This window comes from Penicillium rubens (genome assembly GCF_028828025.1).
Source record: "Penicillium rubens strain IBT 27055 chromosome Unknown utg000002l_segment0_segment0, whole genome shotgun sequence".
NCBI classification, from domain to species: Eukaryota; Fungi; Ascomycota; class Eurotiomycetes; order Eurotiales; family Aspergillaceae; genus Penicillium; species Penicillium rubens.
This window is the reverse complement of record NW_026890600.1, coordinates 1,305,795-1,332,480: the sequence shown is the minus strand read 5'-3', so window position 1 is coordinate 1,332,480 and position 26,686 is coordinate 1,305,795. Positions and strand designations below refer to the sequence as shown.

General features: G+C 50.9%; 11 protein-coding genes across 11 annotated transcripts; 5 read left to right on the top strand and 6 right to left on the bottom strand.

The window, feature by feature from the left end:
• Positions 1-1,401: 1,401 nt before the first annotated feature.
• On the top strand, positions 1,402-4,857 carry N7525_002957 (putative 1-phosphatidylinositol-4,5-bisphosphate phosphodiesterase Plc1; the record flags this gene model as incomplete). The annotated part of the gene is made up of 1 exon (XM_002559583.1): positions 1,402-4,857. The coding sequence occupies one exon, from the start codon at positions 1,402-1,404 to the stop codon at positions 4,855-4,857; it is 3,456 nt and encodes a 1,151-aa protein (XP_002559629.1).
• Positions 4,858-6,601: 1,744 nt separating this feature from the next.
• Positions 6,602-8,558, top strand: N7525_002956 (nucleobase cation symporter-1 family protein; the record flags this gene model as incomplete). The annotated part of the gene is made up of 4 exons (XM_061212546.1): positions 6,602-6,874; positions 6,933-7,182; positions 7,233-7,960; positions 8,028-8,558. The coding sequence occupies 4 exons, from the start codon at positions 6,602-6,604 to the stop codon at positions 8,556-8,558; spliced, it is 1,782 nt and encodes a 593-aa protein (XP_061069567.1).
• A 310-nt stretch (positions 8,559-8,868) lies between these two features.
• N7525_002955 (uncharacterized protein) lies at positions 8,869-9,493 on the bottom strand (the record flags this gene model as incomplete). Its single annotated transcript, XM_002559585.2, has 2 exons — positions 8,869-9,142; positions 9,201-9,493. The coding sequence occupies 2 exons, from the start codon at positions 9,491-9,493 to the stop codon at positions 8,869-8,871; spliced, it is 567 nt and encodes a 188-aa protein (XP_002559631.2).
• A 1,441-nt stretch (positions 9,494-10,934) lies between these two features.
• On the bottom strand, positions 10,935-11,569 carry N7525_002954 (MICOS complex subunit MIC10; the record flags this gene model as incomplete). Its single annotated transcript, XM_002559586.1, has 3 exons — positions 10,935-10,984; positions 11,209-11,359; positions 11,495-11,569. 3 exons carry the CDS (start codon positions 11,567-11,569, stop codon positions 10,935-10,937), a joined length of 276 nt encoding a protein of 91 aa, XP_002559632.1.
• A 255-nt stretch (positions 11,570-11,824) lies between these two features.
• On the top strand, positions 11,825-16,345 carry N7525_002953 (ribosome biogenesis protein URB2; the record flags this gene model as incomplete). Its single annotated transcript, XM_002559587.1, has 2 exons — positions 11,825-11,842; positions 11,912-16,345. The coding sequence occupies 2 exons, from the start codon at positions 11,825-11,827 to the stop codon at positions 16,343-16,345; spliced, it is 4,452 nt and encodes a 1,483-aa protein (XP_002559633.1).
• Positions 16,346-17,074: 729 nt separating this feature from the next.
• N7525_002952 (copper fist DNA-binding domain-containing protein) lies at positions 17,075-18,866 on the bottom strand (the record flags this gene model as incomplete). Its single annotated transcript, XM_061212545.1, has 3 exons — positions 17,075-18,564; positions 18,619-18,779; positions 18,832-18,866. 3 exons carry the CDS (start codon positions 18,864-18,866, stop codon positions 17,075-17,077), a joined length of 1,686 nt encoding a protein of 561 aa, XP_061069566.1.
• Positions 18,867-19,461: 595 nt separating this feature from the next.
• On the top strand, positions 19,462-20,481 carry N7525_002951 (putative mitochondrial outer membrane protein (Sam35); the record flags this gene model as incomplete). Its single annotated transcript, XM_002559589.1, has 3 exons — positions 19,462-19,698; positions 19,784-20,023; positions 20,086-20,481. The coding sequence occupies 3 exons, from the start codon at positions 19,462-19,464 to the stop codon at positions 20,479-20,481; spliced, it is 873 nt and encodes a 290-aa protein (XP_002559635.1).
• An 81-nt stretch (positions 20,482-20,562) lies between these two features.
• N7525_002950 (uncharacterized protein) lies at positions 20,563-21,567 on the bottom strand (the record flags this gene model as incomplete). Its single annotated transcript, XM_061212544.1, has 3 exons — positions 20,563-20,894; positions 20,936-21,338; positions 21,466-21,567. The coding sequence occupies 3 exons, from the start codon at positions 21,565-21,567 to the stop codon at positions 20,563-20,565; spliced, it is 837 nt and encodes a 278-aa protein (XP_061069565.1).
• A 732-nt stretch (positions 21,568-22,299) lies between these two features.
• Positions 22,300-23,217, bottom strand: N7525_002949 (cell division control protein 14; the record flags this gene model as incomplete). The annotated part of the gene is made up of 2 exons (XM_002559591.1): positions 22,300-22,916; positions 22,974-23,217. The coding sequence occupies 2 exons, from the start codon at positions 23,215-23,217 to the stop codon at positions 22,300-22,302; spliced, it is 861 nt and encodes a 286-aa protein (XP_002559637.1).
• A 794-nt stretch (positions 23,218-24,011) lies between these two features.
• On the top strand, positions 24,012-25,188 carry N7525_002948 (FPP/GGPP synthase family protein; the record flags this gene model as incomplete). Its single annotated transcript, XM_002559592.2, has 2 exons — positions 24,012-24,370; positions 24,444-25,188. Coding segments are annotated over 2 exons (1,104 nt in total), but the record flags the coding sequence as incomplete, so codon positions are not given.
• A 424-nt stretch (positions 25,189-25,612) lies between these two features.
• Positions 25,613-26,528, bottom strand: N7525_002947 (Smr domain-containing protein; the record flags this gene model as incomplete). Its single annotated transcript, XM_002559593.1, has 4 exons — positions 25,613-25,934; positions 26,010-26,260; positions 26,343-26,443; positions 26,495-26,528. The coding sequence occupies 4 exons, from the start codon at positions 26,526-26,528 to the stop codon at positions 25,613-25,615; spliced, it is 708 nt and encodes a 235-aa protein (XP_002559639.1).
• Between the last annotated feature and the right edge of the window lie 158 nt (positions 26,529-26,686).

Genomic DNA, 26,686 nt, shown 5'->3' with positions numbered 1-26,686 from the left:
TCAATTCGCGGAATTGGGATTCATTGATTTTAATTCTTTTCCTTTTTTCTCCCTTCCAACTCTACTTTACCTCCCTCTGCTCGAAGCCAGAGAAAAAATTTTTTTATCTATACTCATACGATAAGGACAACGCAGGTCTTCTCCCTCTCGTCGCATGATCATCCAGAACTTCCGCAATTTTACCCACTCCCGACTCGCATACGGACTTAGTGGCCACCACGTAACCGTGCAGCAACTTGATCAGCTCGCAGTGATCCTTAAACGGCACTAAACAATCCAACATCAGCGAGCTCCCAAACTCGGCCCAGTCTCCGATTGCTCGCTTTCCCCTTTCGACCGTCTGCATTCACTGCGTTGGCAACTCTGTCGCAATCCCCGATTTTCATCACATTCTCCTATCCTAGCTTCGTTGCGCCGGGGAAAAACTCCCTGCACTTTAGCACGGGTACTCCCTTCGCCTGCCGCATCGCTAGTCTCCAATCGCACTCAATCGCGCAAGAAACCTTGTCGGATTCCTTGACTCTTTAGGTCTTTTTTTTTTGCTACCGCTGTCTACTTCCGAACCAAAGCCCGGTTCTTGGGGCTCTTTTCGCGAACTTTGGTAACGATACCTGCATACGCATTATATTCGGTCTTTGACTGGCTTTGGCGCACGCCCTTCAATTTCGAACCGGTTCCGCGCCGCCTTCCCCGACTCACTCGGCGATTGCACGATCAATTGGTCCATACCACAACACCCCCCGCTTCGACTGCAGAGTAGCAGCTTCCCCCACGCACCGGCAGATCGACACGCATAAGAGAGGGGTAGCATTGGTATCATTGGAAGAACATACAGATAATCAGCCGGGCTCCGAAAGAAGCAAGACAAAAACCCGCATTCCGCTTCTTTGAGGCTGGAGATCATTCCCTGGTTGATTCCGTTTGTGACGTCTATCCTAAGTGGTTAGCATCGGCTGAGAATATCCCTCGTGGGAGATTGGCCGTTGCACAGGGCCAGTGCCCTTTGCAATTGTTATCAGGGAAATTTTTTTTTAATCGCTCAAAATCTTCTTTTGTTGCGATTTTTTCCCCTCGTGAGCTGCTCTCCGGCAGGGCTCTCCGCATTACACCCAATTCAGCCCAAGATGCAGCAGAGTTCAGGAACGGTGAACTTCTGCTGAGGACGTGGCTGAAAGATCGTGTTCTTACCGTGTCAGAATATTCTACTTTCTCTTTTGGCTCGCATCGCATAACATTCCTGACAGGCGGCAGCCTTGCGAACCTTGACAGCAGGCCGGTCCCATACGCTGTTACCCATTCGTCCATTTCTGAGTCCAGGTGACTCGGACGTTGGTACGGTATACCACAGGCTTAGACTTCCCCATATCGACAGCTGAGCTGTCGTCTTGATAGATAGGCGCCATGGCCTATGCTACGACTACCTCACCGACCCTGAATGCTGACACCCAATCCAACTTAAAACTTGCGACATCTCCCCCTCAACCGACTTTACATCATGTTGTCACATCTTTACCATCTGGCCCTCCCCCTTGTTCCGCACCCTCATTCACCTCTTCGCCGACCTCTACACCCACCTCATCTTTCCCTGCTCCCGACACACCCTATACTTTCACCCCTGCCGGCACTCCCCTGCAATCTGCCAGCGAGGGACTCTACGGCCGAGTAAACGGCCCTTCCCTGCCTATGCCAGGCCCGCTTGAACTCGGCGAGTCCATGATGGCCGTTCCCGGAAGCGCAAATCCGTCCAGCTTCAATGACGCTGCTGTGTCCACGAAGGCGCCGGGCTTAATGAGACGAATCTCAAGAGGCGCCGCCAACAAACTTACTCGTAGGAGGCAGTCTACGACCCAAAACGAGAAACGAGACCGGAGCACTGGTCCCATCATCATGCGCCGGCGCAGTGACAGCAAAACCGGCACCCAACCTGTTCGAGATAGCGCCCTTGATTCCAGCAACGAGGATGAAGCCGGCGAAGCCTTGGACAACCTGGGTGCATGGGCTGGTTCGGAGGCATCCAGTCTTCGCAGCGAAAGTCGTATGAATATGGCTCGCGAAACTGGTCCCGTTCCCGCCGTTGCCGTTGCGCCCAAAATAGACTCTGCTGTTCAGCGAGGCACAGTCTTAACCAAGGTGACCAAGAAACGCAGGAAGCAAGTTCGCTTCTTCCTAGACCTAGACGCCGCCAAGGTGTTCTGGGATCTCTCCAACCCGGCCAAACGCTTCTATATCGACGATATCAAAGAAATCCGAGTCGGTGCCGACGCTCGCAACTATCGTGAAGAACATCAGGTTCCCGAAGATTTGGAGCGCCGATGGTTCACCATTGTCATTGCGGATTCTGACCGCTCTAAGGGCCGAGCGGTCAAAACATTGCACCTCATCGCTCCTAGCGACCGTATTCTTGAGCTGTGGATTACCACCCTGGAGCATATCTCTCGGTACCGAATCGATCTGATGTCTGGTCTGGCAGGTTCGGGCCAAAGCGAAGCGGTTCTAAAGGCACACTGGGAGCGCGAGATGTCGAGACTCTTCCCGCAGCGTCCTCCACTGGAGGAACAAAGCCTCGACCTCGCTGCCGTGGAGAAAGTCTGCCGCAGCTTGCATATCAACTGTTCCAAGAACATGCTCCGGGCACAGTTCACTAAAGCTGACGCTGCCTGTAACGGCAAATTGGATTTCTCTGAATTCAAGGATTTCCTTTTGCGTTTGAAGGAAAGAAAGGATGTCAAAGACATCTTCAAGCTTCACACCGCAAAACCGAAGGAGGGCATGACCCAGGAGGAGTTCTTGGCTTTCCTTCGTCATGTGCAAAATGAAGATATTGAATCCGACCGGGTTTACTGGGCTACACTGTTCGACAAGTACGTCCGACGGGCCTCTAAATCTCGCACTCCTTCTGCAGAAGGATCGGAGCTTCCTCCACCTGTGTCGCGGATGAACCTGGATGCATTCGCCGCGTTCTTATCTTCGTCCAGCAACGGTATCTACGCTTCACGTGCTCCCCAGTCGAGATTCGACCGCCCGTTGAATGAATACTTCATCTCGAGCTCTCACAACACTTATCTCCTTGGCCGCCAAGTGGCTGGTGCATCAAGCACTGAGGCTTACGTTAGCGCGCTTCAGCAGGGATGTCGTTGTGTCGAAATCGACTGCTGGGATGGCGCAGATGGACGCCCCATCGTGTCCCATGGGCGGACTCTTACCACCAGTGTCCTCTTCGCGGATTGCATCACCGTCATCAACCGATATGCTTTTATCACATGCGACTTCCCACTCATTCTTTCTCTCGAGGTGCACTGCAATCCGGAACAGCAACTGGCGATGGTTAAGATCATGAAGGAGACATTCAAGGAACGACTTGTCCTTGAGCCCTTGATGACCAACTGCCAGATCCTTCCGTCTCCTGAGGAGCTTAAGGGTCGTATCCTGGTGAAAGTGAAGACGTGTGACGAGAACGAGTTTGATCCCCGCCACAATACCGTCGGCTCTGTCGGTACCCACGGCCGCAAACGCAGTTCTAGTACTCCATTTGTGCGACCGACGCTCCATGAGGCAAACACCATGCCTCTTCCCACACTCTCAAGGCCCTCTACGATAGGTCCGCTCGACAGTATCGGCCCTTTGATCTCGCATGATAGGCGTTCCCTTACTGCTACAAGCATGAGCAGTGCCACCGACGACAGTGACGGAGCGCTAGCGACTGTTCACACCGACAAGAAGAAAAAGCGCCGCCAGAAAAGCAAGATCACCAAGCCTCTCTCTGACTTGGGTGTGTACACTCGTGGCTACAAGTGGCACAGCTTCTCGTCTCCAGAGAGCAGGCGGTATAACCATATATACTCGTTTGCCGAACGGTCTTTCGAGAGCATCTGTCAGAGTCACGACAACAAGGTCGCACTGGAGTCACACAACCGCAAGTACCTAACGCGGGTGTATCCTTCCGGATTCCGACTCCGTTCATCTAACTTCGATCCGAACAAGTTCTGGCGCCGTGGTGTGCAAATGGTAGCGCTCAACTGGCAAACTTACGACATCGGCATGCAAATGAACCAGGCTATGTTTGCCGCTGGAACCGACCGCACTGGCTACATCCTCAAGCCCGAGAGCCTCCGCTTGCCGGCTGTTGATGGAAATCAGAAGCGCAAGATGGAGCGCAAACTAGTTCGATTCTCGGTTGACGTCGTCTCGGCACAACAACTCCCCCGTCCGCGCACCATTGGACAGGATGACAGCATCAACCCTTACGTTGAGATCGAGATGTTCAGTGCTGACGATCGCGGTCAAAGCTTCGTCCTCGGCGAAGGTGGCATGAATGCCTCTGCGCGCAATGGTATGTCCGGCATTGGATATCCGCACCGTCGCCGCACAAAGATCGAGCAAAGCAATGGCTACAGCCCTGTTTTCAATGACAAGTTCAAGCTGTCACTGGAAACTAAATATCCCGATCTTGTATTTGTGCGATGGACGGTCTGGAGCTCAACGGACGGCCGCAGTACAGGAAACAGCGTGCAGCTGGCCACTTTCACCGCCAAGCTCACCAGCTTGTCGCAGGGTTACCGCTACTTGCCTCTCTACGATGCCAGCGGCGACCAGTACTTGTTCTCGACTCTTTTCTGCAAGATCTCCAAGCAAGATCCCATCTCCGTTCAGCGTCTGGACCTCGAAGAGCTCCGCGCCGAACGCATGGGTATTCTGCGCCACATCGGCCAGACTGTCTTCAAGCGCTCCTCATCGGCCGAGCGCGAAAGGGATCAATCACAGGATCGCAGTGACTCTCCAAGCCCTGAGGACAAGGAAGGCTGTCCTAACCTGACACCCACTGTCTCAACAACGTCGAACTCATCATTCGTGCAATGATTGGAAGTTACGTCCCATTTTACCTCGCCTACCTCTACCACCACTGCCGCTTTGCGGTGACCTTTCCTCCCATCTCTCTCTCGATCTGGAACCTTGTTCCTATCAATGTCAGCATCAACCAAGGTTCCGGCGTTTGTCTTTTACTGCATGATATCCTGCTGTTTGCTCTCATCTGTGCTTGCCAACATTTTCGGACGTTCTGTTTATTCCACCATTACCATCCATACCCGTCATCACAGCGATACCCCCAACGTTGCTTCAAGTTTCATTTTTGCCATTTACTCTGAGTATCATCTTGTTGATCATCCTCGTCCTCTCATTTGTCTGTGACAAACCCGGGAACTGACCATCCGGCATGTACTCGACTGGGAGATTTGTTTGCTTGTGTTCTTGTTTTCATCCCATCTTTTCTCTCCTGTCTTTATCTTATCTGTTTGGTCTCATGTATGTCTTTTCTTTCCATCTTATTTCTTTTGTTGTACCACGTGTCCGCATGGGATCTTGCAGGAACTTGGTCCTGCCATTCATCATCATCATCGCATTTGAGGGAGTCAACCACATTGGAGAATATATATGTGACTGGTTCACTGGAGCAACTCTTCTCACTCATATCATTATTATCATAGCATAGGGACTTGGGATTTTTCATTTTCTGGAGGCTCTCACAGTTGATCTGTCAATCCAATTATGTGCTCTTGCACACTAGCCTATCACTTCTGTCTATCCTAATCTAGTATTAGCGTGGAATGTACTATTCATGTTTGTTTTCCTCACATGTCATTTCTTAGCACAGTACTTGTCCTAGAAAATATACCATCCCGACTTCTTTATTTATCAGTAGATTGTAGTCCCACGGCATATACTACTTTAAATAAACGTATCCAGTATAACTAGTTATGTATTTCTTAGTTCGCACCGTCATCAAACCCTGCTAAGCTGCAGAGAATCCCACTGCGATTCTTTCTAGCAAGTAGTTTTCGATCCACTCGTGTGTAGGGTGGCACAACACCATATGTCCAATCGTCATAGATCTATATAGTGTTACAACCAGCATGATGTGGCGTCCAAAATACCCAGAGTAGTTGGATGTCAATCTCAAGTCATTGCCATGATCTATAAGGGTCAATAGAATGTTCTCTTGTCTCGTATATAGGGGATATTGCAACTGAGACACTTCTATAGGCCTGAGGCATGCTCCACGTGATCTATTTTATTACTCGATCTCATCGAGTCAGCGCCAAGATTGGCCTTTTCTATCTCCAGCTTTTCTCCATATCAAAGCATAGATTACGACCAACCAATCACTGCCTCTGATAGCCTCGATTATGTGGGGTCAAGTGGAACCAACGGTTTCAAGGTTGCCAGGTCTCCGGCCGATTCTTGTAGATAACGGGATTTCTTACTTGAACTCATCCGGTCACTCCCCGCAGGTGCCCATGATAGGTCCGTATTGGCTCAGACCATCATGGATACTTTCAAGATTGGAGGCCCACAGCGGCTTTCTTATCGTCGGGGAAAAGAGGACTCGGATTCTGGAGGATATGGTTGTCCCGGGGTCATTCCATGTGGGAAAGGTTATAATGATACTGTTATCCCCCGTCTTTGTACTCTCTACTCCAAGCTTCTTCTTTTATTCGAATTCCCCGCAATAGCTTTGCTTCAATACTTTCTTTGAGCGTTCGATTACTCTACTGGCAACTATTAGCAACTACAAGTCTACAAGTCTGCACGTCCACTCGCCAATATGACCAAACTCAAATGGATACTCGATAAGGCGGCTGTAGAGAACGAGCCCGGACTCACCAATGCCCAGATGATGTTGACAAACAACGATTTACGGCCAGGTGAGACTATCCAGGCTTATAGCATCTCAGATCCACCCCTTATTTATCACTCTCGTGGTTCACGAAGAATCCAAAAGCTGACCAATGGAAATCGTACTATAGTGGATCCGGAACGACGCCAATGGAAATGGATCAACTTTATTGCTTTTTGGATTGCGGACTCGTTAAACATTGTCAGTGTCTCTAAGTGGTGCCCGGTACAAGCCGAGCGGCATCTAACACAAAATACAGAACACCTGGATGATTTCCTCATCAATGATCGTTGACGGCCTTTCCTGGTGGCAGTCCTGGATCTGTGTCTGGGTTGGATACTTCGTGGCTGCAGCCTTCGTGTGTTTGATTGGACGAATCGGCGCTATCTACCATATTTCCTTTCCCGTGGCAGCTCGAGCTTCATTCGGAATATGGGGCTCTTTATGGCCCGTCCTTAACCGCGTGGTTATGGCTATCATTTGGTATGGAGTACAGGGTTATATCGGAGGTACGTACCCTGCCGATTCGATGAAAATATGCATACTTATATATTACTAGGCCAGTGTGTGACTTTGATGATCGAAGCCATTTGGCCGAGCTACCGAAACCTCCACAATGGTCTCTCAGCCAGTGCTGGCGTCGATACTAAGAACTTCGTCAGCTTCTTCTTATTCTGGCTGCTCTCTCTCCCAGCCCTGTGGTTCCCCGTTCACAAAGTCCGTCACTTGTTCACCGCTAAGGCAATTTACTCTCCTATCGCTGCCATCGCATTCTTTGCCTGGGCCATCTCCCGTGCTCACGGTCTCGGCCCGATTATCCACCAGTCCAACACCGCCCACGGAAGTGATCTTTCCTGGGCTATCGTGAAAGGAATCATGTCGTGTATCGGAAACTTCGCAGCGCTTATCATGAACAACCCCGATTTCTCACGATTTGCGCGGACACCAAAAGATGCATTCTGGGCCCAGCTATTTACTATTCCCGTCGGCTTTGGCGTCACCTCATTCATTGGAATCATCGTGTCTTCCTCCTCATCGGTGATCTTCAACGACGGCTACACATGGAACCCCCTTGATCTTCTCGGAAAATTCCTCGATGGAGCCAGTTCTGGCCAACGCTTCGGTATCTTCGTCATCGCCACCGGCTTTGCCCTAGCTCAGCTCGGAACAAACATTTCCGCCAACTCGATCTCAGCAGGCACGGACATGACTGCAATGCTACCCCGATACATGACCATCCGACGCGGTAGTTACATCTGCGCCGCTGTCGGTCTAGCTATGTGTCCAGTACGTCGTCCCATAGTCTATCTCGAGGCATTCATACAACCATGACAAAAACTGACAGAATCTACAGTGGAACCTTCTCTCAACCTCAAACAACTTCACAACCTACCTCTCAGCCTACTCCGTCTTCCTCTCCGCCATCGCCGGCGTCATGATCTGCGACTACTACATCGTCCGTAAGGGCTACCTAAACGTCAAATCTCTCTACAGCGCCAGCAAAACAGATTGCTACTACTACACCTGCGGTTTCTCCTGGCGTGCCTATACCGCGTACATCTGCGGGATCATGATCAACATCGTTGGCTTCGCCGGTGCTGTTGGGTGCAGGGTTCCTATTGGCGCACAATACATTTACAACTTCAACTATTTCACCGGCGTCATTGTTTCCGGTGTCGTGTACTTCGCTCTGACGTGGTTCTTCCCTGTTCCTGAGACAAGTGATACCTGGAACGAGGTTGACATCGATGTTGAGGATCTCTCCGTTTCATACGGAAAGGACCCCAATGACTTGGAGGCTCATGGATATGACCGGAGGTCATTTGATGATGTGGTTGGGTCCGATGAGCGGAAGGGCCCAAGTACTTCGGACAGGAAGCTTTGAGGGCGGGATTGGGTCTTTATTCATGGACGGCGTTTTTCATATTGATATTTGCTGACGCTCTTACTATCGAGCGGGCTTGAATGTACATAATTAATTCCCTCTCTGGGATATTTACGATGAGATGACAATTGACTACTTCCTGGGTTCCTAGGCTTCCACAAATGGGCCTCCCCCAGGCTTGACTCTTTTATGACCTTGGAGTCCTCTTTTAAGGCGTACGATTCTACCAATGTGGAAGACAGCGGAGTCTAGGTGTACCCAATCCTCATTTCTCTAACTCGCGTCAGACCATGGGTTATCGCGGCTCAATTTAGAGAATAGCGCTGAAAAAGGTCAAAGTAGCGAGCACAACTGCTATCGCTCCAAAGGCGTAGCTTCCCGCTGTTAAACCAGTATCGATATCATGTCCAGCCGCAGTTCCGATTGCCGTGGCGATGATAGCAATGAATATGGCAAAGCCAATGAGAATTAGCAGGCGGGAGACATCCCATCCATCAATAAGCAAAAGTGCAGGAATGCTTTCGCCAATGGAAATATCCCCATAACGAAGTGCCGCGTCAATATAGTGGCACGTTTTTAGATTCCTGCCGTTTATTTTTAGATCTTGATATTCCATCACTGTCATTCCGAATCTTCACTTACGCGTAGCGAGTGACCAAGTTGGACTTTTCCAGAAAGTTTTGACAGTCACTCTTTCCTTTCGAATTCCAATAAAAATCGAGCATTGGCTGTCTGTGCTGGAGATTCCTCAGTCGCGCCCTTAGTTGGTGGTGCCGTTCTTGGGAGCAGAAGAAATCGTCCAAGTCATCCATCAAAGTATTAGGGCAAGAGTCGCCGAGCCGGCAAGCTCGAAATGTGCCGTCTTCGTTGTACCCAGCGTTGCATTCTTCGCTGTTAGAAGACCAGTCTTCTAGTATTCTCTGCATATTCTCCATCTCCATGGAATGATCCACTGGAAGTACCATGACTTCGACTTCTTTATTCCTATGTACCGTGATAGCGTGCATCTGGAGCTAGCGTTAAAGTCCAATGTCAAAAAATTGCGAGCAGGTTCTTACGAACCTTGACTTCCTGGATCTTAACAGGAGAACGCAGCGAGATGCGCTTCCACCATCCACACTGATTTCTCAACGTATGGATCTCGAGACCGTTGCTTTCCTGCACGATAGGTATATCCCTTGCAAAGAAACGAGACCGCCGGGTGAAACATACCCAAATGCATGAATCGTAGCCATTCTTTATCGCCTCTATGCATAAAGTTTCAATGTTTGACGGCGCGAGGGACTCTCTTTCCGCAAGGAAAGGATTCATTTGTTGTTCAGCGGGTGCTTTTTATCATCGTTGTTAGGTTGGCGGGCTGATTCTCCGGAGCATAAACTCACACTGAGTTACAGATGCCTTTGTGGTTTCATTCGTTGCCTCAGGTCCCATGATGCCTCTACTCGGTGCCTGTATGGGACACGATTTCTTTCGTGAGAATCAGGAAAAAGAGGTTGATGCATGCTTATATGCAAAAATCACTTGGGTGCGCTCGTCACATCACATCCTTCTAGATCGGGAAGCGCGCGGCATACAAGTTCGACGGACGTAAAGGCATTATCTGCATCTGTCCGTGGATGCGTTGTCAAGCGTACGTGGACCAATGTTAACTGCAGGGCTCTTCCAAGGCTGTTTATACATGCGCATCGAGGCTGAGGCTGATAGGCTGTATCCACCGGATTCTGCTGCCTCTGAGAGAGTCCGTGACCTTAGCGAATTGAATGTCCTCGCACTGTCGGAGATGACAGGGGATATCTCTTCGGCGTTTCTTTTCTTTCCTTTCCTTTTCTTTTCTTTTCCTTTTTTGCCCCGTTAGATAATATACATGAGGGCAAGGTACTGGGCAAATACTTCTTCTTTTGGACGTTGCCTCGGCATACTTCCTGGAATTGCGCACTCAGCCACGTTCTACAGCACATACGCATATCGCCTAGTCGTGGCGTATCATATTATCTTTTAAAGGGAAAACAAAAAGACTGAAGTCTCCTAAGCCGCGCAAAGAGAAATCAGATGAACCTTTGAGCCAGCGCTCTAAATAAAGGAAGGAGGCATAACTTGAATGTTTTCGCATCGAGTACATATCGTTCTCATATGGAATCAAAATCTGAAATTACTGAAGGCGGGTGTTGGAAGTGCAGCGCCAGGACATGTTTTCTATTCAAACCATGTTTCTTAATCCAAAGACGGGGCAAAAAAGAACTCAAGGAAACATCTCGTTCGGTGTTGATGGATGCTTGGTGAACCGGTATACCAATTTTTATCTGGGCCGAAGACAACCATTCATTGATGGCCTCTTGCATTCTGTACAATGTATCGTACACACTTGGAAGCCATTCTTTAGCGGCGCAGGGCATCTCTGATAGGGGAATCACCACGGCGGAAGGAGGCTAAGTACAAGTTAGCTCAGTCATGGTCGGATCTTGGAGATAGGCAAGCTCGGGGAAAAGCGGAGTCACTGTTGAGGGGCCTGCGAAGCTCGATGCTGAAAAAACTACACCAAGTAACCTCTGCCCAAGCTCAACGGAGCTTATCTTATAGGGACCCGAGGCTCCAACTTCACCGAACGTCTCCCTAAAAGCCCGCGAAAAATGAAATATAGATATGAACGTACCATCAGCCTCTTCCCAGGCACGTCCGGCACCGAAGCCGAGACCAACCCACGCGGGCCAGGCTCTCCGCTTGAAGAGGAGAACCGAGAAGACAACACCGAAAGACAGACCGAGGGAGGATTTGATGATCACAGAGGAGATGGCGCGGTCCCACTAATTATATGACGTTGAAGGTTAGCCAACGGGTTCTCCCATGTTTGCTCCTAGACAGAGACGATCGCCATATATATCAATGATATGATTCTATATTGCGATCTCTTCCATTTGAGTATCTCAGCCAGCTCATACCTTCTCGTTAAGCAAAGCCTCGCTGACGGGCTTGGTGGCCCGCGCGATCGGCCCGGATTCACTGGATTCAGCCATTGCGATAGATCTATCCAGAAGTAAGCATCAATTGAGCCGGAGCTATTTCCGAGGGAAAACCACGAACCAGTTGCAATTATGTGGAATTGTTAGAGGTGTAAGGCGTGTGGAGTGCAAGGAGTTTGGAGGTTCAGCGGACCGAGTCGACTCGGCCAAAGGCGGTCGGAGCAATCCGCGGTTTTTCTTCTTGATCTCTTTTTTTTTTTCTCGACAAATAACCAACCACTCTCTCTCGAGTAATTTGCTTCTTTCGAGATGCCGTTGATTGCGGAGGTAAGTGAAATGTTACCTTCGAATACTGCATGTCTTTTTCCCTGGATCTAATGTGTTGCGCTTCCACAGCGTCCGCGCTCATCGCAAGAGGCGCTCCTCCGCCTTGAGAAGGGCACCGCCAGTCCAACAACCCAGATACACGAAGCGGCACAGATTATCGGCGTGGATTTGACACTATGTGACAGTCACCCGGAAGTTCATCGAGACGTTCGGATTCAAACAAACGCTACCCCGAAGGAGGAATGGGTTCTGCGATGGCTATTGAAGAGACTGAGGAGCGGGAAGAACTATAGAGTGGATGCCGCGTCGTTCCTCTTATTACGACAGCTCACCGACCTGATTTCGCCGAAGAACCTGGCTGCTATTCTTAAAGATCAGAAATTTTTATCGATCCTCTGTGATGCATTTGAAGACTTGGAAGCCGATATCTTTTCCGGTCTGGGGAACGGGCTCGCAAACCTCAGTTCTGACTCCGAGTCCAGCCACACACTGTCCGGATCTCCGACACACGATGATTGCCGAGGAAACCAAGGGAAAAAACGCAAGAGGATGACGACTGAGAATGATGCAGACGCCATGGACGTGGACGTGGACGAGCAGCGGCAGAACCCCGCAGCATGCTTCCTCGCCTTCATTCGCGCCTTGGATTGTCTACACGGATTTGTGACACTTGCGCACCGCACACTAGGCACTGATGGGGTGGCAAACTCCCATTTGAAGCTTGCGCTGAGGGGCGAACCCGAGGCCGTCGCCATGCTGCTGGGTCGAGCATTCCGGGTGGCCGCAGTGGCCGCCAAGCAGTTCTCACAGGAGGGGAAAACAACCGATCTTCAGCACTTGCTGTACGTGTTTCCCTCGGCGGTGGAGCTGTGGGAATCAAGGTCTTACCGTGAAGATGATATGGACAACAAGTCGAGCAATGGATTTTTCGCGAGACATTGCTTCGCCCACGCGCTTAGGCTCCAAATTTGCCTGCGGTCTGCCAAACTTGACACCGACGAGCGAGCCAGTCTCCTGCATGCGATTGAACGCATTATTGCTCTTCATGTCTTAATTCCCGCTCGCGCAGCATTCTTTGAGCGTGGAAGCTCCGGCATCGACTATTCTCAGGATGAGCCCGACTGGAGCTCGGTCAAACCAGTGACTGATACTTTCAGGCCGATCATTCGCGAGTTTGCCGTGGCCAAGGAAAACAAAGCAACCAATGAAGCTTGTATACATCCTTGGCGATCAGTTGAGCTCCTTCCTGAGCTTTTTGACAACGCCGTGCGTGCTGTCCCTAGAGATGTGTTCCGGAGGCAGACACATGAAGCTCCGTGGTTGGAGACTCTGTTCGTCGCTGTTGCGGAGCTAGCCTTCTCCACTGCAAAGGAGGAAGACTTCGCGACATTTTCTTCTAAGTTTATTTCGGTATTGGAGCAGCTCCTCCAGGTCGCTCTTGACCGAAACGTCGGACTCTCTCTTCACACCATTCTAGCGCATGCCAATTACACTGGTCTTTTCGAACAAGGCCTTGAGAAGGTCCAGTGGAATGTGACGGCTCTGTTTATCAGTCTTGGTGTTGATATTTTCCTGCCAAACTCCGGTTTGCGTGATTCACGTAAGCTTCTTGACGCACTGCTCGACAAGATTATGTTGCAGTGGCGCGAAAGTGGTTCTCGGAGACGGAGGGACTACGACATAATCAAGAGCAAGGTCGTGCTGCCGTTGTTGCGAGGTTTCGCTGCCGCACGAGACCTGCCCAGCTTCATGGAATTGTGGCACAACCAACTCGCTATTGTGGAGGAGGCTCGCCAAGATAACAGCAATTTGAGTATGTTCTCGGTGTGGGAAGACGATGAGTTAGCGGACGCTTACTCGGAGCTTATGCGAACTTCCCTCACTGAAACGCATATTGCTGCCCAGATGCGTACCGCTGCGAGCGAGACGCGAGCTGAAAATGGCAAGGTCGCTGAAACCCCCGAGTCCTATGCCAAATTTGTTATTGTCGAGGCAAGTTTCCGTGGCCGAGTTTCGACATTCCCAGAATCGGAAAAGATCTTGACATCTCTCCTGGAAACTATCACCTCTACTCTGTCGTCGAAGCAGGCTCTGCACTGGCGATGGCGTCTGTGGCGGCTGGTTCGGAATTTCCTAGAGAACGCCGTGCAGTCAGCCGATAATACCATGGCAAGTGCAATCGTGTCATTGGTAGAAGTCGCCGCCAAGACTATTCACCGTAACCACAGGGACCTAACCAAAGCTCAACTTGCTCCTCTGGAATCGTGGGAGGCTTACCGGTTTTCGATTGCTGCAACCAAGGCACACGCCAGTGATGAGCAGCTAGGCTCGTTTGTCAAAGCCACCAAGGATGTCACAGACCTCATCACCTCCATCTCAACGAAGGATGCCAAAAAGTCGATGAAAGCACCCTGGAATGGCCGCACAGATACTGTGGATTCCAAAACAACCCTTGGCCTAGCTTACTTCCTGGCCCTTGTCAGAGTTCCGGAAGTATGGGCTCTTATCTCTTCTGACGATCGATCCCGTCTGTTCCGTCATATCCTGTCCCTGGCAGCTGCTCAATACCATTCGTCGTCGTTGCCCTTGGAGGCTGTTGCAGAAGAAGCGAAGTTCCTCCAGGCGTGGGCGACCGTGGTCTGCCACGAATACATGCTCAACGCTCCCTTCATTGTCTCTGATCTTTCCCTTCTCCTCAACGAGAGCATCGAGCAAGACTCGTCCAATCGGAAATTGCTTGTCGAGAGCTTGCAGAGGGTTCCGGCGCCGTTGATCACCCGTGGCCTGAGAACTACCATTTTGAACAAGTTGCAAAATGTTCTACTTGAACAGGACAGTTCTCCCGATGTCACGATCGGGATTATTACGATGATGGCAAAACTGGCTGCCATGCCTAAATGTGATGCCACAATGACCAGTGACTGGGAGCCCATCTGGACTGCCGCTCGAGCCGTACCATTGGAGGGTACCGACCTCGACCTCAAGATTATGAAAGCATTCCGAAGCCTACACCGCGCGATATCAGCTAAACTCCTGGTTTCGTCTGAGGCTGACCGGAACAAGATCTTTAAGAAACTCTTTGCCAGGGCGTCGAAGCAGACCGCTAAAATGAAGCAGGTGGATCGTGATTCCATGGCCTGTTACCTTCTGAGGTTGACCTTGTCAGAGTTATGGGTTAACCGCAAGCAGCTGCAGACAGCCTTCTCAGAGGAGGAACTTGCTGCTTGTCGTCAGAAAGTGTTCGACTTCGTTTTGGCTGACATGAAACATGTCAAAGACCAGTGCCGGAAGCAGAAGATGGAGGAGACAATTACTATTATCAAGACCATCGATGCTCTAGAGGATTTCGAAGATCTAGCCACCAACAACGTCGAAGTGGAGAAGTTCTTGTCCAAGATTGACAATTACATGGAAATGTCCGTCGATTCGGAACCGTCTCGGTTAATCCGACGACGCCTTCTTGCCACCAAGGGACCCGAGGAGAGCATCGCTCAGCCAGTCCTGCAATGCGCCGAGACTCTTTCCCTTGAGTCTCTCTATGCCGAGGACCAGCAGCTCTTCATCCGGACCGCCACCGAACGCTTCCGCTCAATGACCGTGGAAAAGATCACCCAAACGATCTGCGAAGTCCGCGGACTTGGCTTAGTTGGCGAAAACGCCGCCTACAGGCTTCTCGTGCTCTACCTCGCCGTTTCTTCGCTCCCTCCTGTCGAAGACAAAGAGAGCGCCACAGCACGCGAGATCTCCCTCCTCTGCACGTCCCTCGCCGAAGCCATCACCCAAAGCACAAGCATCGACCAGTTCTGCTTCGCATCCGAATGCCTGGACCTCCTCCTCCGCAGCCACACCCGCAGCCTGACACAATGCAACATCGACAGCATTCTCAGCGCAATCGCGAGCGCCTCCTCCAAAATCGGCCCCCAGATCTCCCCAGCCTACGCACCAACCATCTACACCCGCCTGTGTCGACTAATGGGCGTAGTCCTCAGCCTGCAACGCCTCAAGATCGGCGGCCGCTTCCACCTAGTAGTAAACGCCATGCAGCGCCTACTGGGCTGTCTCTTCGCGCGGTCCCGCAAACGCGGCCGCTCCCGCTTCCAGCCCACCCTATCGCAACCCTTCTGGCTCGCCCCGCTCGACGCCTCGCACGCTACCTACTACACCCGTCTGCTCACCTCGCTGTGCGACCCTACCGTCTCGGCGGTCCTCCGTCCTCAGCCTGGTTCATCCCGCGAGGCCCTGACTGACCAGACGAAGAAGGCGAAGCGCATTGCCGGTCAGTACTTGCAGTATGTTGTTATGGAGTATGCGCAGTGCTCGCTGCGTGGGTCCCTGTCTCCGGAGGTCAAGGCTGCTATCTTGCCTGGTCTGTATGCTGCTCTGGATGTTATGTCGCGTGAGTCTATGCGTGCCCTTAATGCTGCGTTGGATGTCTCTGGTCGTGCAGTGTTCAAGTCGCTCTATGATGACTATGTGAAGTTCGGAAAGTGGAATAAGGGTTGATTGGGGTCTCGTGGAAACTGTTCTTTCTCTGTACACTATCTTTTGCTTAAGAATTATGATATCCCCCAATGCATTGATGATCATCATATAAATTTCAAGGATTGTAATACTCCACTCCACCTACGCTCCTATTCTTGGGAAAGACCTGGAGTTATCCAATGATCCTGTTATGTTACTTTACGGTCCACGGGTCCAAGGTTTAACTACGCCAAGTGGCAGAGCCTCCCATACGAATCTTGGAATGGGGCATAGCCTTCCCCACACTGGAACAGAACTAGCCTCTTCTCAGATTTGCAAAGTTGATATTTTTTCTCCTAATTGACACCATTCGACACACAATATGGGCATCGTACTTCTCCCCAAGCACTAATGTCTTTGTTAGGCGGTGCTTTAACGCCGCCGAACGTTCGTATATTCAAAGACATTCTTCCCCAGCAAAGTCCGCTTGCTACAGCTAGCTACCTACCTAGGTATGTTAACTGCGCTGTAGAGCAACGATGCACAAGCAACTACAAAAGGCAAATAAAAAAACGATACTCGGGATAGTAGGCACGGTTCCACTCAACAAATCATTCAAACAGGCAATCTATTGCTGTGGCCGTCTAGAGCAGAGATTCTAGATAGGGTATCATAGGAGATCATAAATCATGCAGGTCAAAAACGGCGCGGAGAAAAAGAAAAGAAGAGGGGAGAAAGAAAATGGTAAGATATCATCAAGCCGTAGATCATCTAGATCATGGAAGTCTCCACAGTGCGCGGACTCAGGCAGGGCACAGACACATTGTCTAATACCGGGATCCGAGAAGTCTGAGACGTAGCGGAACTTTCGTGGGGAACATGATGCGAAGATTGGGCTTGCTCGTCCGATGTATTGGAAATGGGGTGCTCGGGGGTAGGCATGTCTAGAGAAAGACCGTTGTGGCCGCTGTGCGTGAGACAGCCGACACAGCTGCAGTCGCTGCCGCATTGGCAGCTGCCTGTCATGTCGGAACAGGCGTTTGGTAGCCCGACTGGGTATTCCAGAGTGTAATATTCCGAAGGATGCATCAGTTGCTGGTTCAGATGATGGTTTGCCGACAGAGGCGAGGAGTAACCGCTGGGTAGGGTGGAATTTGGATCCGAGTAGCTATCAAATGGAATCGGTTGGAAGCCATGGTCCATTGAAGGTGTATTCTGCATGAAGTAAGGGAATGGAGTCGAAGGGGTGCTTCCCTGATAAGGCGAGGCTTGGTAAGGGTTGATGACTTCCGGGTTTTTGTCATCGCCGTTGGAGGTGATCAAGGCACCCATCTCCTGGACGTGCTTCCGGGTCGTGGTGTTGAATGGATGAGCAGCGCAGCCGAGACACTGGCAATCTTCTCCACAACTACATTCGTGACAAGAGTCGCCGCTTGGTGGAGCATTGTAGGATGGCTCGAGGTTGTTGAGCATGTACTGACCCATAGAGGAGGGCTGAGTGATCCCAAGACCGTTCATCGGGTTGGAGTACGGCATGGACGGCGGCGAAGTCACACCAGGTATCATCCCTATCTGGGGTATTTGGGGTTGAGAGTGTGGCAGCACCATTCCCATGTACCCATTATGGATGATTGGGGGTTGTGGATGTGCTTGATGCATGGTGGACTGCATGTAGTCTCCATGCGCGGAAATCGAGGGATTCTGCCATGGAGACATTTGTGGCATGGGGAATTGCATGTAATTCTGATTGTCCCAAGAAATAGGTTGTTGGAATTGCTGCTGGTCAGCGTCAGAGTAGACAGCTTGGTTTGTCGTAGAAGGGCGTGATCCTCCGCAGCAAGATCCACCATTCTGAGCCGGGGCAGCAGACGCGGCAGGAGCTGGGGGCGGGGTGGGCGCCCTCGACTGTTGCTTTTGGGAGCAGCAGCTTGATACTTTGGGAGACTGCGAGGCTTGCCTGGTAGTTTCTGTGGGCGATGGCGTCTTTTGGTTTTGTGTGGACGCAGTGGGGGATGTCTGTGAGGAGAAGTCCGAAGTCAAGTTCGACGTTCCATCCTCCAGCTTAACCTTGCCCGGCATGTTGTCTAATGCCCGTGCTATGTTCTCAGGTGCTGCTTGCATAGTACTTTGTCTTCTTCCAGACTTCTGGACCTTTCCCGGAGCTGGTGATGATGTGGAAACCATGGAGGATGAGGGAGACTGAGTTGACTCATTGGCATCCATGGGAACTTTATAGAGCGGACGACATAAGCATGATGAGCCTGAGGCAAGTCAGTACAACGCAAACACATGTGCGATGATTTGGTGATCTCTACCTTTCGGAATGCGGACCATCACGGCATATGTCTTCTGGCAGCTGCAAGTCCCTTTCGGGTGGGGACATTTTGCAAGAGGACGCCCTGCTTTGGGGACTTTCATCATGAGCCTGTCGAAGTGCTGGCATTTTGATGATCGATGACCTCGAATGCATGGTTCACTGGTGTAACTGTTTAGCCTGGTTTCATTGATAATGTACATTATATCCCTACCAAGACCACTTGGCACCTTCTTCATCAAGAGGCATATTGGTGAAGAGAGATGTAGGACTCCGTCGAATTTAAGGTGGGACGCAAGGTTGATTCGTAATATCGCAACCGTGTGTCGCAGAATTCCAACGGCTAGTCGATACCCCGCGCATGCAATCGCCCGTTTCCGCTAGGTCCGTCAGACGCCTCGTATTCGGCGACAAACTAAGCCATACATATGCTCGTATTGTCAAAATGTCTTTCGAAAGACGTGAGAGCAGATCAGAGCGAAAGGCGGAGTCGAGACGGAGCGAAGTGGAGGTTGTGATTTCTTCAGCGTTTGAAAGCGGGAGAGACCGGCTGATGTGATACACCAACACACCAACACCACGAGATATGGAATAAGTACTAAGATATCGAATCCATATGATCCGAATAATCCATAGATCGCAAGTCCAGGCTATTCGCAAGTAAAGACGGAAAAGCGGGAGCAAAAAGGTGCGGGGAGGACGGTACCTGGCCATTATTAGGTAAGGCAATACCTTCCTGTTCGGGCTTGGCGCGTCGGAATTGTTTCGATGACGGCACTCGGACATTTTGGGGCTTTGGACGTTGGACTTTGGAGACTCTGCGACTTTGAAAAGCTTCACCACAATGCCACCTAAAGGCCCCGATAGCCCTCCAGAGGAGTCCAATGCCAGTCCTTTCTTTACAGTCCCCGCTCCTATCAAGCGCCTCTTTGACAAGTTCCCTTTGACTACCTATCCCGCCAACGAGATCCCCCAACGCCTTCGACCGCACGACAATGTCAACCAGCTGTACGTGTTCACCGACGCATCTGGTGCACGACATGGCCGACCCTCATTCAATCCTCAATGTCTCAAATGGCAGGTTCGTGCCGTCTATACTCTATACTCGCATGCAAGGACGCGCGTAGCCGTCCCTGTCGGAGCCATACTGATCGGTTTCGCTCTAGGCATACTTGAAATTCGTCGGGATTGACTTTGAGATCACCTCGTCCAACAATCATGCATCGCCGAATGGCTCCCTGCCTTTCCTCCTCCCCTCGCTGCCTGCGGATGCCTCGAATCCGATCCCTTCACACAAAATCCAAAAGTGGGCCATTGAACAAGTTCACTGCGAGGAAGAACAACAATTAAACATGCGGTTCGAGGTGTATGCCTCGCTTTTAGACAACCGGATACGCAGCGCTTGGGTAGGCCAATTAATTCATCAGAAACAAACCCTAGACTCGAAGAAGCTGACTCAAGTGTCTAGTTATACATGCTTTACCTAGACAGTGAGAACTTCGACTCTGTTGCCCGCCGACTCTATGTGAATCCCACAACCTCGAACTGGGTCGTGCGCGCCGCTCTTGGCCACCAGCTCCAACAGGCTGCCCGCGATGAGCTTCTCAAGACATCGCGCTACATCGACGCCGCTGCCCTGGAAGCCGACGCGGGTGGCGCATTCGAGGCGCTATCCACCTTGCTCGGCGAGGATGAGCACTTCTTCGGCCGGCCGAACCCAGGTCTCTTCGATGCCAGCGTCTTCGCCTACACGCAACTGATCCTGGACGACACCCTGGGCTGGAAACGGAACCGGCTGGCACAACTGCTCAAAGAGCATCCCAACCTTGTACAACACCGCGACAGACTACTGAAATTCTTCTAGATGTATAACAGCAACCCAGGGCGTTTGAATTGGACTCATTATTTAGATAAAATAATATCTCTCCTGATTTACCTCTCCATCTCAATTCCTCTTAACAAAACAAACCCCGAACCAGACCCTAACCCCAACCCACTTCTTCGCCCTCGCCCCCAGAACATCCCCCAACTGCTCATCAACCCCTCTAACAAGCACCCCATCCGCACCCGCACCAACAACCTCCTCAACCTCAAACCCAGCCTCCGCAGCCGCATCCAAAACATCAGAAATAGCATGACAATAACTCGTAGGCCGAACCTTAACCCCGCGCTCATCCGTAAACCCCGCCTGACTCCGCATCCCCATCTCAGCATGCATATTCGTCACAAGCAAGTACGCACCGGCCCTCATAATCCCCGCCGCAGCTGCAAAAACCGCTGAAGCGGAATATGTTCCAGCACCAGCGTAGATATCACACCCACAGCACCAGGTCCAGCCAACGAAGACGGAAGCTGTGTCTTCGATAGCTCGGGTTGAAGGAGATCAAGGATACCAAGCTCAACGGGCGTCTGTGCTGCGCTTTTCGCTCCATACTCGTGTGTCGCTGTCCGCGCAACGTCTAACATCCCCCGTGAGGCATCAAGACCGATTACGGAAAAGTGGTTTGCTTTTTTGGCTGTGCTTAGTGCGGAGAGGAGCTCGATTGTGTTGCGGCCGGTGCCGCAGCCTAGATCTACTAGGCTGGCGTGGGTTGTCGTGGTCTCTGTCTCTTGTGGACTTGGTTGGAAGCGTTTGCTTACCCGGTCGATGAATTGGGGTAGTAGAGTGCGCATCTCGATTGTGTCGAGGCGTTGGAGGAAGTTGCCGTCTGTGTCATAGACCTGTTTTGTTTTAGTTTGGTGTATATGGTAGATGGTTTGAATGGTTTGAATGGCCATATGAACGCTATGTGTATAGTGTAATAGACAGGATCTAGGTGATGTATGGAAATAGGATATAGGTACGCACCTCTGCCCATTTATCATATGCTTCAACCGTATCCACATACTGCGTTTTCTGTGAGTTTCCGGAAGGCTTTATGGCCAGCAGCTCCTGGATTGTCTGCGCCATTCTGGAATTGTACCATGGAACGACCACGGGTTTCAGTGGGTTTGCGGGGAACCGTGGAATATATAGAACTCGTGTTCCACGCTAACGTTTTAACCTTTCTCCACTCTAAACGAGCTCGTAGTATACTATAACGAAGTCCGTGCTACATTGAGTCATACCTAGGTACACGGTGACTCATTCAAAAATATAGATTGAGACTAGGGATGGAGAGATATTGAATGTAGCGAGGATAGCCGAGAAGCTTGATATCCCCAAAACCGAGTCTAAGTCTAAGCTTACATTGAGAAATAAAATAGCACTACGAGATACTAGGTACGAAGGAATGTTGATCATCAGGAGCATGTGACGGTTTAGTTTAATCACAGAGAGGAATCGTACACATTCATGTCACCATTAAAGAGACATAAGGAAAACGATAAGGAAATGAAGCCCGGGGAGAGAGCACACTAGAGAGGTCGACAAAGGTCCAGGATTGGAGTAACCAATAAAGAGAGCACAAAAAACAGGTCAAAAGAGGGCGAGACATCAGTCCAGGGAATCGCGTAATTGCCGTACCGGACGGACCATAAGTCAAACGCTCGTAAAGAAGAGAAAAAGAAGTAAGGAGAAGGGAAGATAGAAAAATGGTAGAGAAAAAGAAAAGGGAAAAGAAAGCACCAAATAATCGCAGCGAACATCGCGCATATTCGGTCATCAAGTAGTGAGTGAGTCAATCATCGCCAGTCAAGTCATTCAGTAAACCGTCGTTCCGAACGGAGCCGTCTCCTTTAGATCCTCCACGAGGTCCTCCACATTATTGAGATACCTCCCCAGAAGAGCCTGCTTCTCGTCCGTCGTACGTGTATCGCGGTTCGCTTTACTTGCAGCATTTGCCGCGGCGGAGTGCGCACTGCGCGAGAAGGGGACAGATGAGAGTTTGCTCGGGCTGCGCTGCAGGCCTGGCGGGGGAGACATCGGTGCCGGGGTCATGGCCTCGGGCATCAGATAGAAGTATAGGAACTCGACGAGCTTAAGCTTGACTTCGCGGGAGGTGGCGCGCAGCTTGAACAGCGATGTAACGGTGAGGAGGCCATCGAGGCCCTCAAATGTGCGAGTGTTTGATGGGCAGTCCAGTAGGGCTGTGACGAGTGTGAGTAGGGTTGCTGATTGCACGGCTGGACAGTTGATCGGGTCGAGGAGGTCGAGGAGGAGGTTCATGTAGATTTCACGGGCGAAGAGGGTGCGCGAGCCGCGATGGAGGAGGAGGGAGCCTTGGATTAGATCCAGCGTGCAGACGATCAGCATGTCGTTTGTGCCGTTGCTTCCTCGACCTAGAAGGTGTTCAAGACATGATACTAGGCGCATGGCGACTGAAGCATACTGTCAGCGCTCAGACTCTGGTTGCGATAGAAATTTCAAAGACATACTGTTCCATTGAAAGCTTTCCTGTAATTTAGAAAATTCGCGAAAGGCCGGATCATCTCGCAACTCTGACAAGGTCTTTGGCACGGGCTGGGCTTCGGGGGAGCGTGATCTCCGGTCCAAGACGGGCTTAGGTTTCGATAGACATATTTGTGCTAGTAGGCCCTCAACCTGGCGTAACCCTTTGCGGATCTTGCTAGGTTCGTATGAAGAGAGGTAATCGAACGAATGGGCTAATAGAGCCTCCATTGATAAATCAGATGCGGAGATTGAGAAAAATGAGCTATTCCAGCGCTACCCAAAAGAAAGAAAAGCAAGTCAACATTCTTAAACCAAAAGGTCAAAAGCAAAGTGGAGCAGGTCCGTGTTGTCCATTTTAGTGTGGATGAGCTCAGTTGGGCCCTTCCAAGGTTTCGCAGTAAATAAAGGGCGGTTGCCCCAGGCAACTGGCCAATAACCAGGGAACTCATCACATCGGGGAACTCTTAGCTCAACTTTAGATCGACCCCTGGCGTCTATCAGGTTCGACTTTAATGTTAATTATAGTGTAGAGCCCCAGTCTACACCGTATGTTGACCTCTTTGTACCTTTGTACACCGTTGCTATAGTGAACATTACCTATCTTGTGTAAAATTATTGAAGAATTCAGTTGATCCTTCCTGCCTATGACCTATCAAATTGTAATATTTTCTCTTTTGCCAATCAAATCGACAGATCTCATTTGACAACCCCATCCTCTCCCAGCCCTCAGCTGCCTCAGCCACAATGGCGGGCCCGATTAGTCATGGACCTCGGCATTCGTCATCTATCACACCTGCAAAGCTACTATAATTGTACTGACCTTTGGAAGTATGTATACATCTTGCATCATACGCTCTACGGTATATTATAAAGTCTTTGTACATGTACGAACGTATGCTGAAAAGTGTGGCTGATGTCATCTATACATATCCATGGGTCGCATGACTCCGCACTTATACCGGAGGTCCATAGCTCCCCACGTCTTTCTGCCGCCCAGCCCCTCCATCTCCCCATCCACAATCATGAACTCAGCACCCTTCCAACCACCAAGTCCCGTTCCTCCTCGGACAAGCTCAGCAAATGCAACAAATGGCACCGGAGCGTCCCACCGACGCATGCTGTCGGTGACAGATGAAGAGCCGACGAAAACTGGGCATCGTCGCAACAAGTCAAGCGTGGACGGCACCAAGTACAAGGATGGAACATGGTCATCGAAGAACGACAAGATCCTCATGGGGCCATACGACTACGTCCACGAGCACCCAGGGAAAGATATTCGGCGACAACTGATCCACGCCTTCAACGCCTGGCTGCAGGTCCCGCCGGCGAGCCTGTCGATCATCACCAAGGTCGTAACGATGCTGCATACATCATCGCTATTGTGAGTTTGTACCTTAACACCACCTCTATCTTCTCCCTGACTCATATTCCGATGCTGACCGCGTGCGCGCTAGAATCGACGACGTCGAAGATAACTCCGTCCTCCGCCGCGGCATCCCCGTCGCGCACAACATATTCGGAACAGCGCAGACAATCAACTCCGCAAACTACGTGTACTTCCTGGCACTGCAGGAAGTGCAGCAGCTCAACAACCCAGCCGCAATCGACATCTACGTACAGGAGATGCTGAACCTGCACCGGGGCCAGGGAATGGACCTCTTCTGGCGCGACACGCTGACCTGCCCGACGGAAGACGAGTACCTGGAAATGGTCGGCAACAAAACGGGCGGGCTCTTCCGCCTCGCAGTGAAACTTATGCAGGCGGAGAGTACAACGGGAAAGGACTGTGTTGCCCTGGTCAATGTCATGGGCTTGATTTTCCAGATCTGCGACGACTACCTCAACCTCTCGAGTACGGTGTACACGGAGAATAAGGGATTCTGCGAGGATCTCACCGAGGGCAAATTCTCCTTCCCGATTATTCACAGCATTCGCTCGAATCCATCCAATCACCAGCTGATTAACATCCTGAAGCAAAATACCAAGGACCCAGAAGTTAAGCGCTACGCGGTGCAATATATGAAGAATACGGGCAGCTTTGCGCACACTAGCCGGGTTGTCAGGGATCTGCGAGATCAGGCGTTTGCATTGATTGAGACGATTGATGCTACGCCGAAGATCAATGGAGCTGGTGATGGACAGATGGTGCGTGCTATTGTGGAAAAGATCGTGGAGTCGACGCTGTCGGATCCCAATGCGTGTTAGTTGTTTCTTTGTTCCTTCGATATGAATATGTGGAGGTCGTGTGTTTGTCGGATATACCCAGTTCCAGTTATCTTGTTTTCACGAAGTTGGCTATGTAGCTACGAGCTTTCACGATGATATGATTTATGTTTATATGGTCTCAGCAGTACAAATCGTTGAAACAGCTGTATCTAACAACATGAAAGTAAATGGTAATCTCCATGTTCATGTCGGGGTATAACCACATCCCTACCATCATGAGTCGTGTCGAGGCTGAACCCAGACTTGCTTTCGAGGTCTACTTCTATAGATGGTACATGATCTAGAAACGTCCTCAGAAACCAAAAACGCAAAATGTCACCAACATCAAACAACCAAGACCTGTCCACAAACACAGCTATGCATCTATGTATATGTCCCAAACACCAGAAAAACAAGCTCACATAACCACACAGCAAGCCTTCTCGAGCTTGCGCAGAACCTTGGGCAACACCTTCTTGGCGAGCTCCTCGAGCTCGTCCGGCTGTTGCTGCTGCTGGTGGTGTCCCTGCTGGTGACCCTGTTGGTGTCCAGGGTATCCAGACGAGCCATGGTGACCAGTCGAGGGAGGCATAACAGCCTCACCACCAGTCAGGTTGACATAAATGCGACCGGCATTTTCCTCGGTGGCATACTGCAGCCCCAACTCACGGCAAACCTGCTCGACGCGCGGCTTGATTTTCTGGACGTGGTTCGCGGAGTGGTTTCCCTTGCCGACGATACTATAGCGCGAAACGATATTAGGCGCGTTTGATCCAGCGCATTGAATTCTCCCAAGTTTGTACTCTGCCACTTACACATGAAGATGGTTCTGCCCATGCGACTTAGCGTACTTGATCCGCTCTTCCAGGATCTCCTCGGCCTCCTCGACGAACTGACCGTGTAGATCGATGGTGTCGGCCTCGACGCGCCCGTTGGCGTTGTTCTCGCGGAAGATGAACTCAGACGCTTGTCTGTTGTACTCATCCATCTTGCGGCCGTGGGCCTTGCCCTCCTCGGAGAGTTGCTTGGCGGCGGCGCCATCGCCGCTCGAGTAGGCGTCCTTCGACTGTGGGTGTCAGTGTTAGCGATGAAATGACTAGAGCTGCGACCGGGACTGCGATTGCGATTGCGATTGGGTGGTCGCTTACCCGGCTGAAACATTCGCCGCGCTTGGAGGCTTCCTGGCGCGCGAGATCGCGGAGCCGATCGTACTCTGCCTCGGCGTCGGTGCTGTTGTCGTGGTTGAAGGCTGGTGTTGTTAGCTATTGTAATGACATAGAACGATTGACGTGTTACGTACCCCGAGGGCCCATGTGGGACATTTGGTGCGACATGATTGTGATGATTAGAAAACGCAGGGGAAAGAGAAGGGTGCCTCTTAAGGTGGGGAATCCCCGAAAAATCAGATCGATCGAGTTCCTTGGGTCTTCGTAGGGTTTGTTGGCCCCGATCGATGGAACCAAGATTTTGGCCCCATTGGAATTTGGATTGT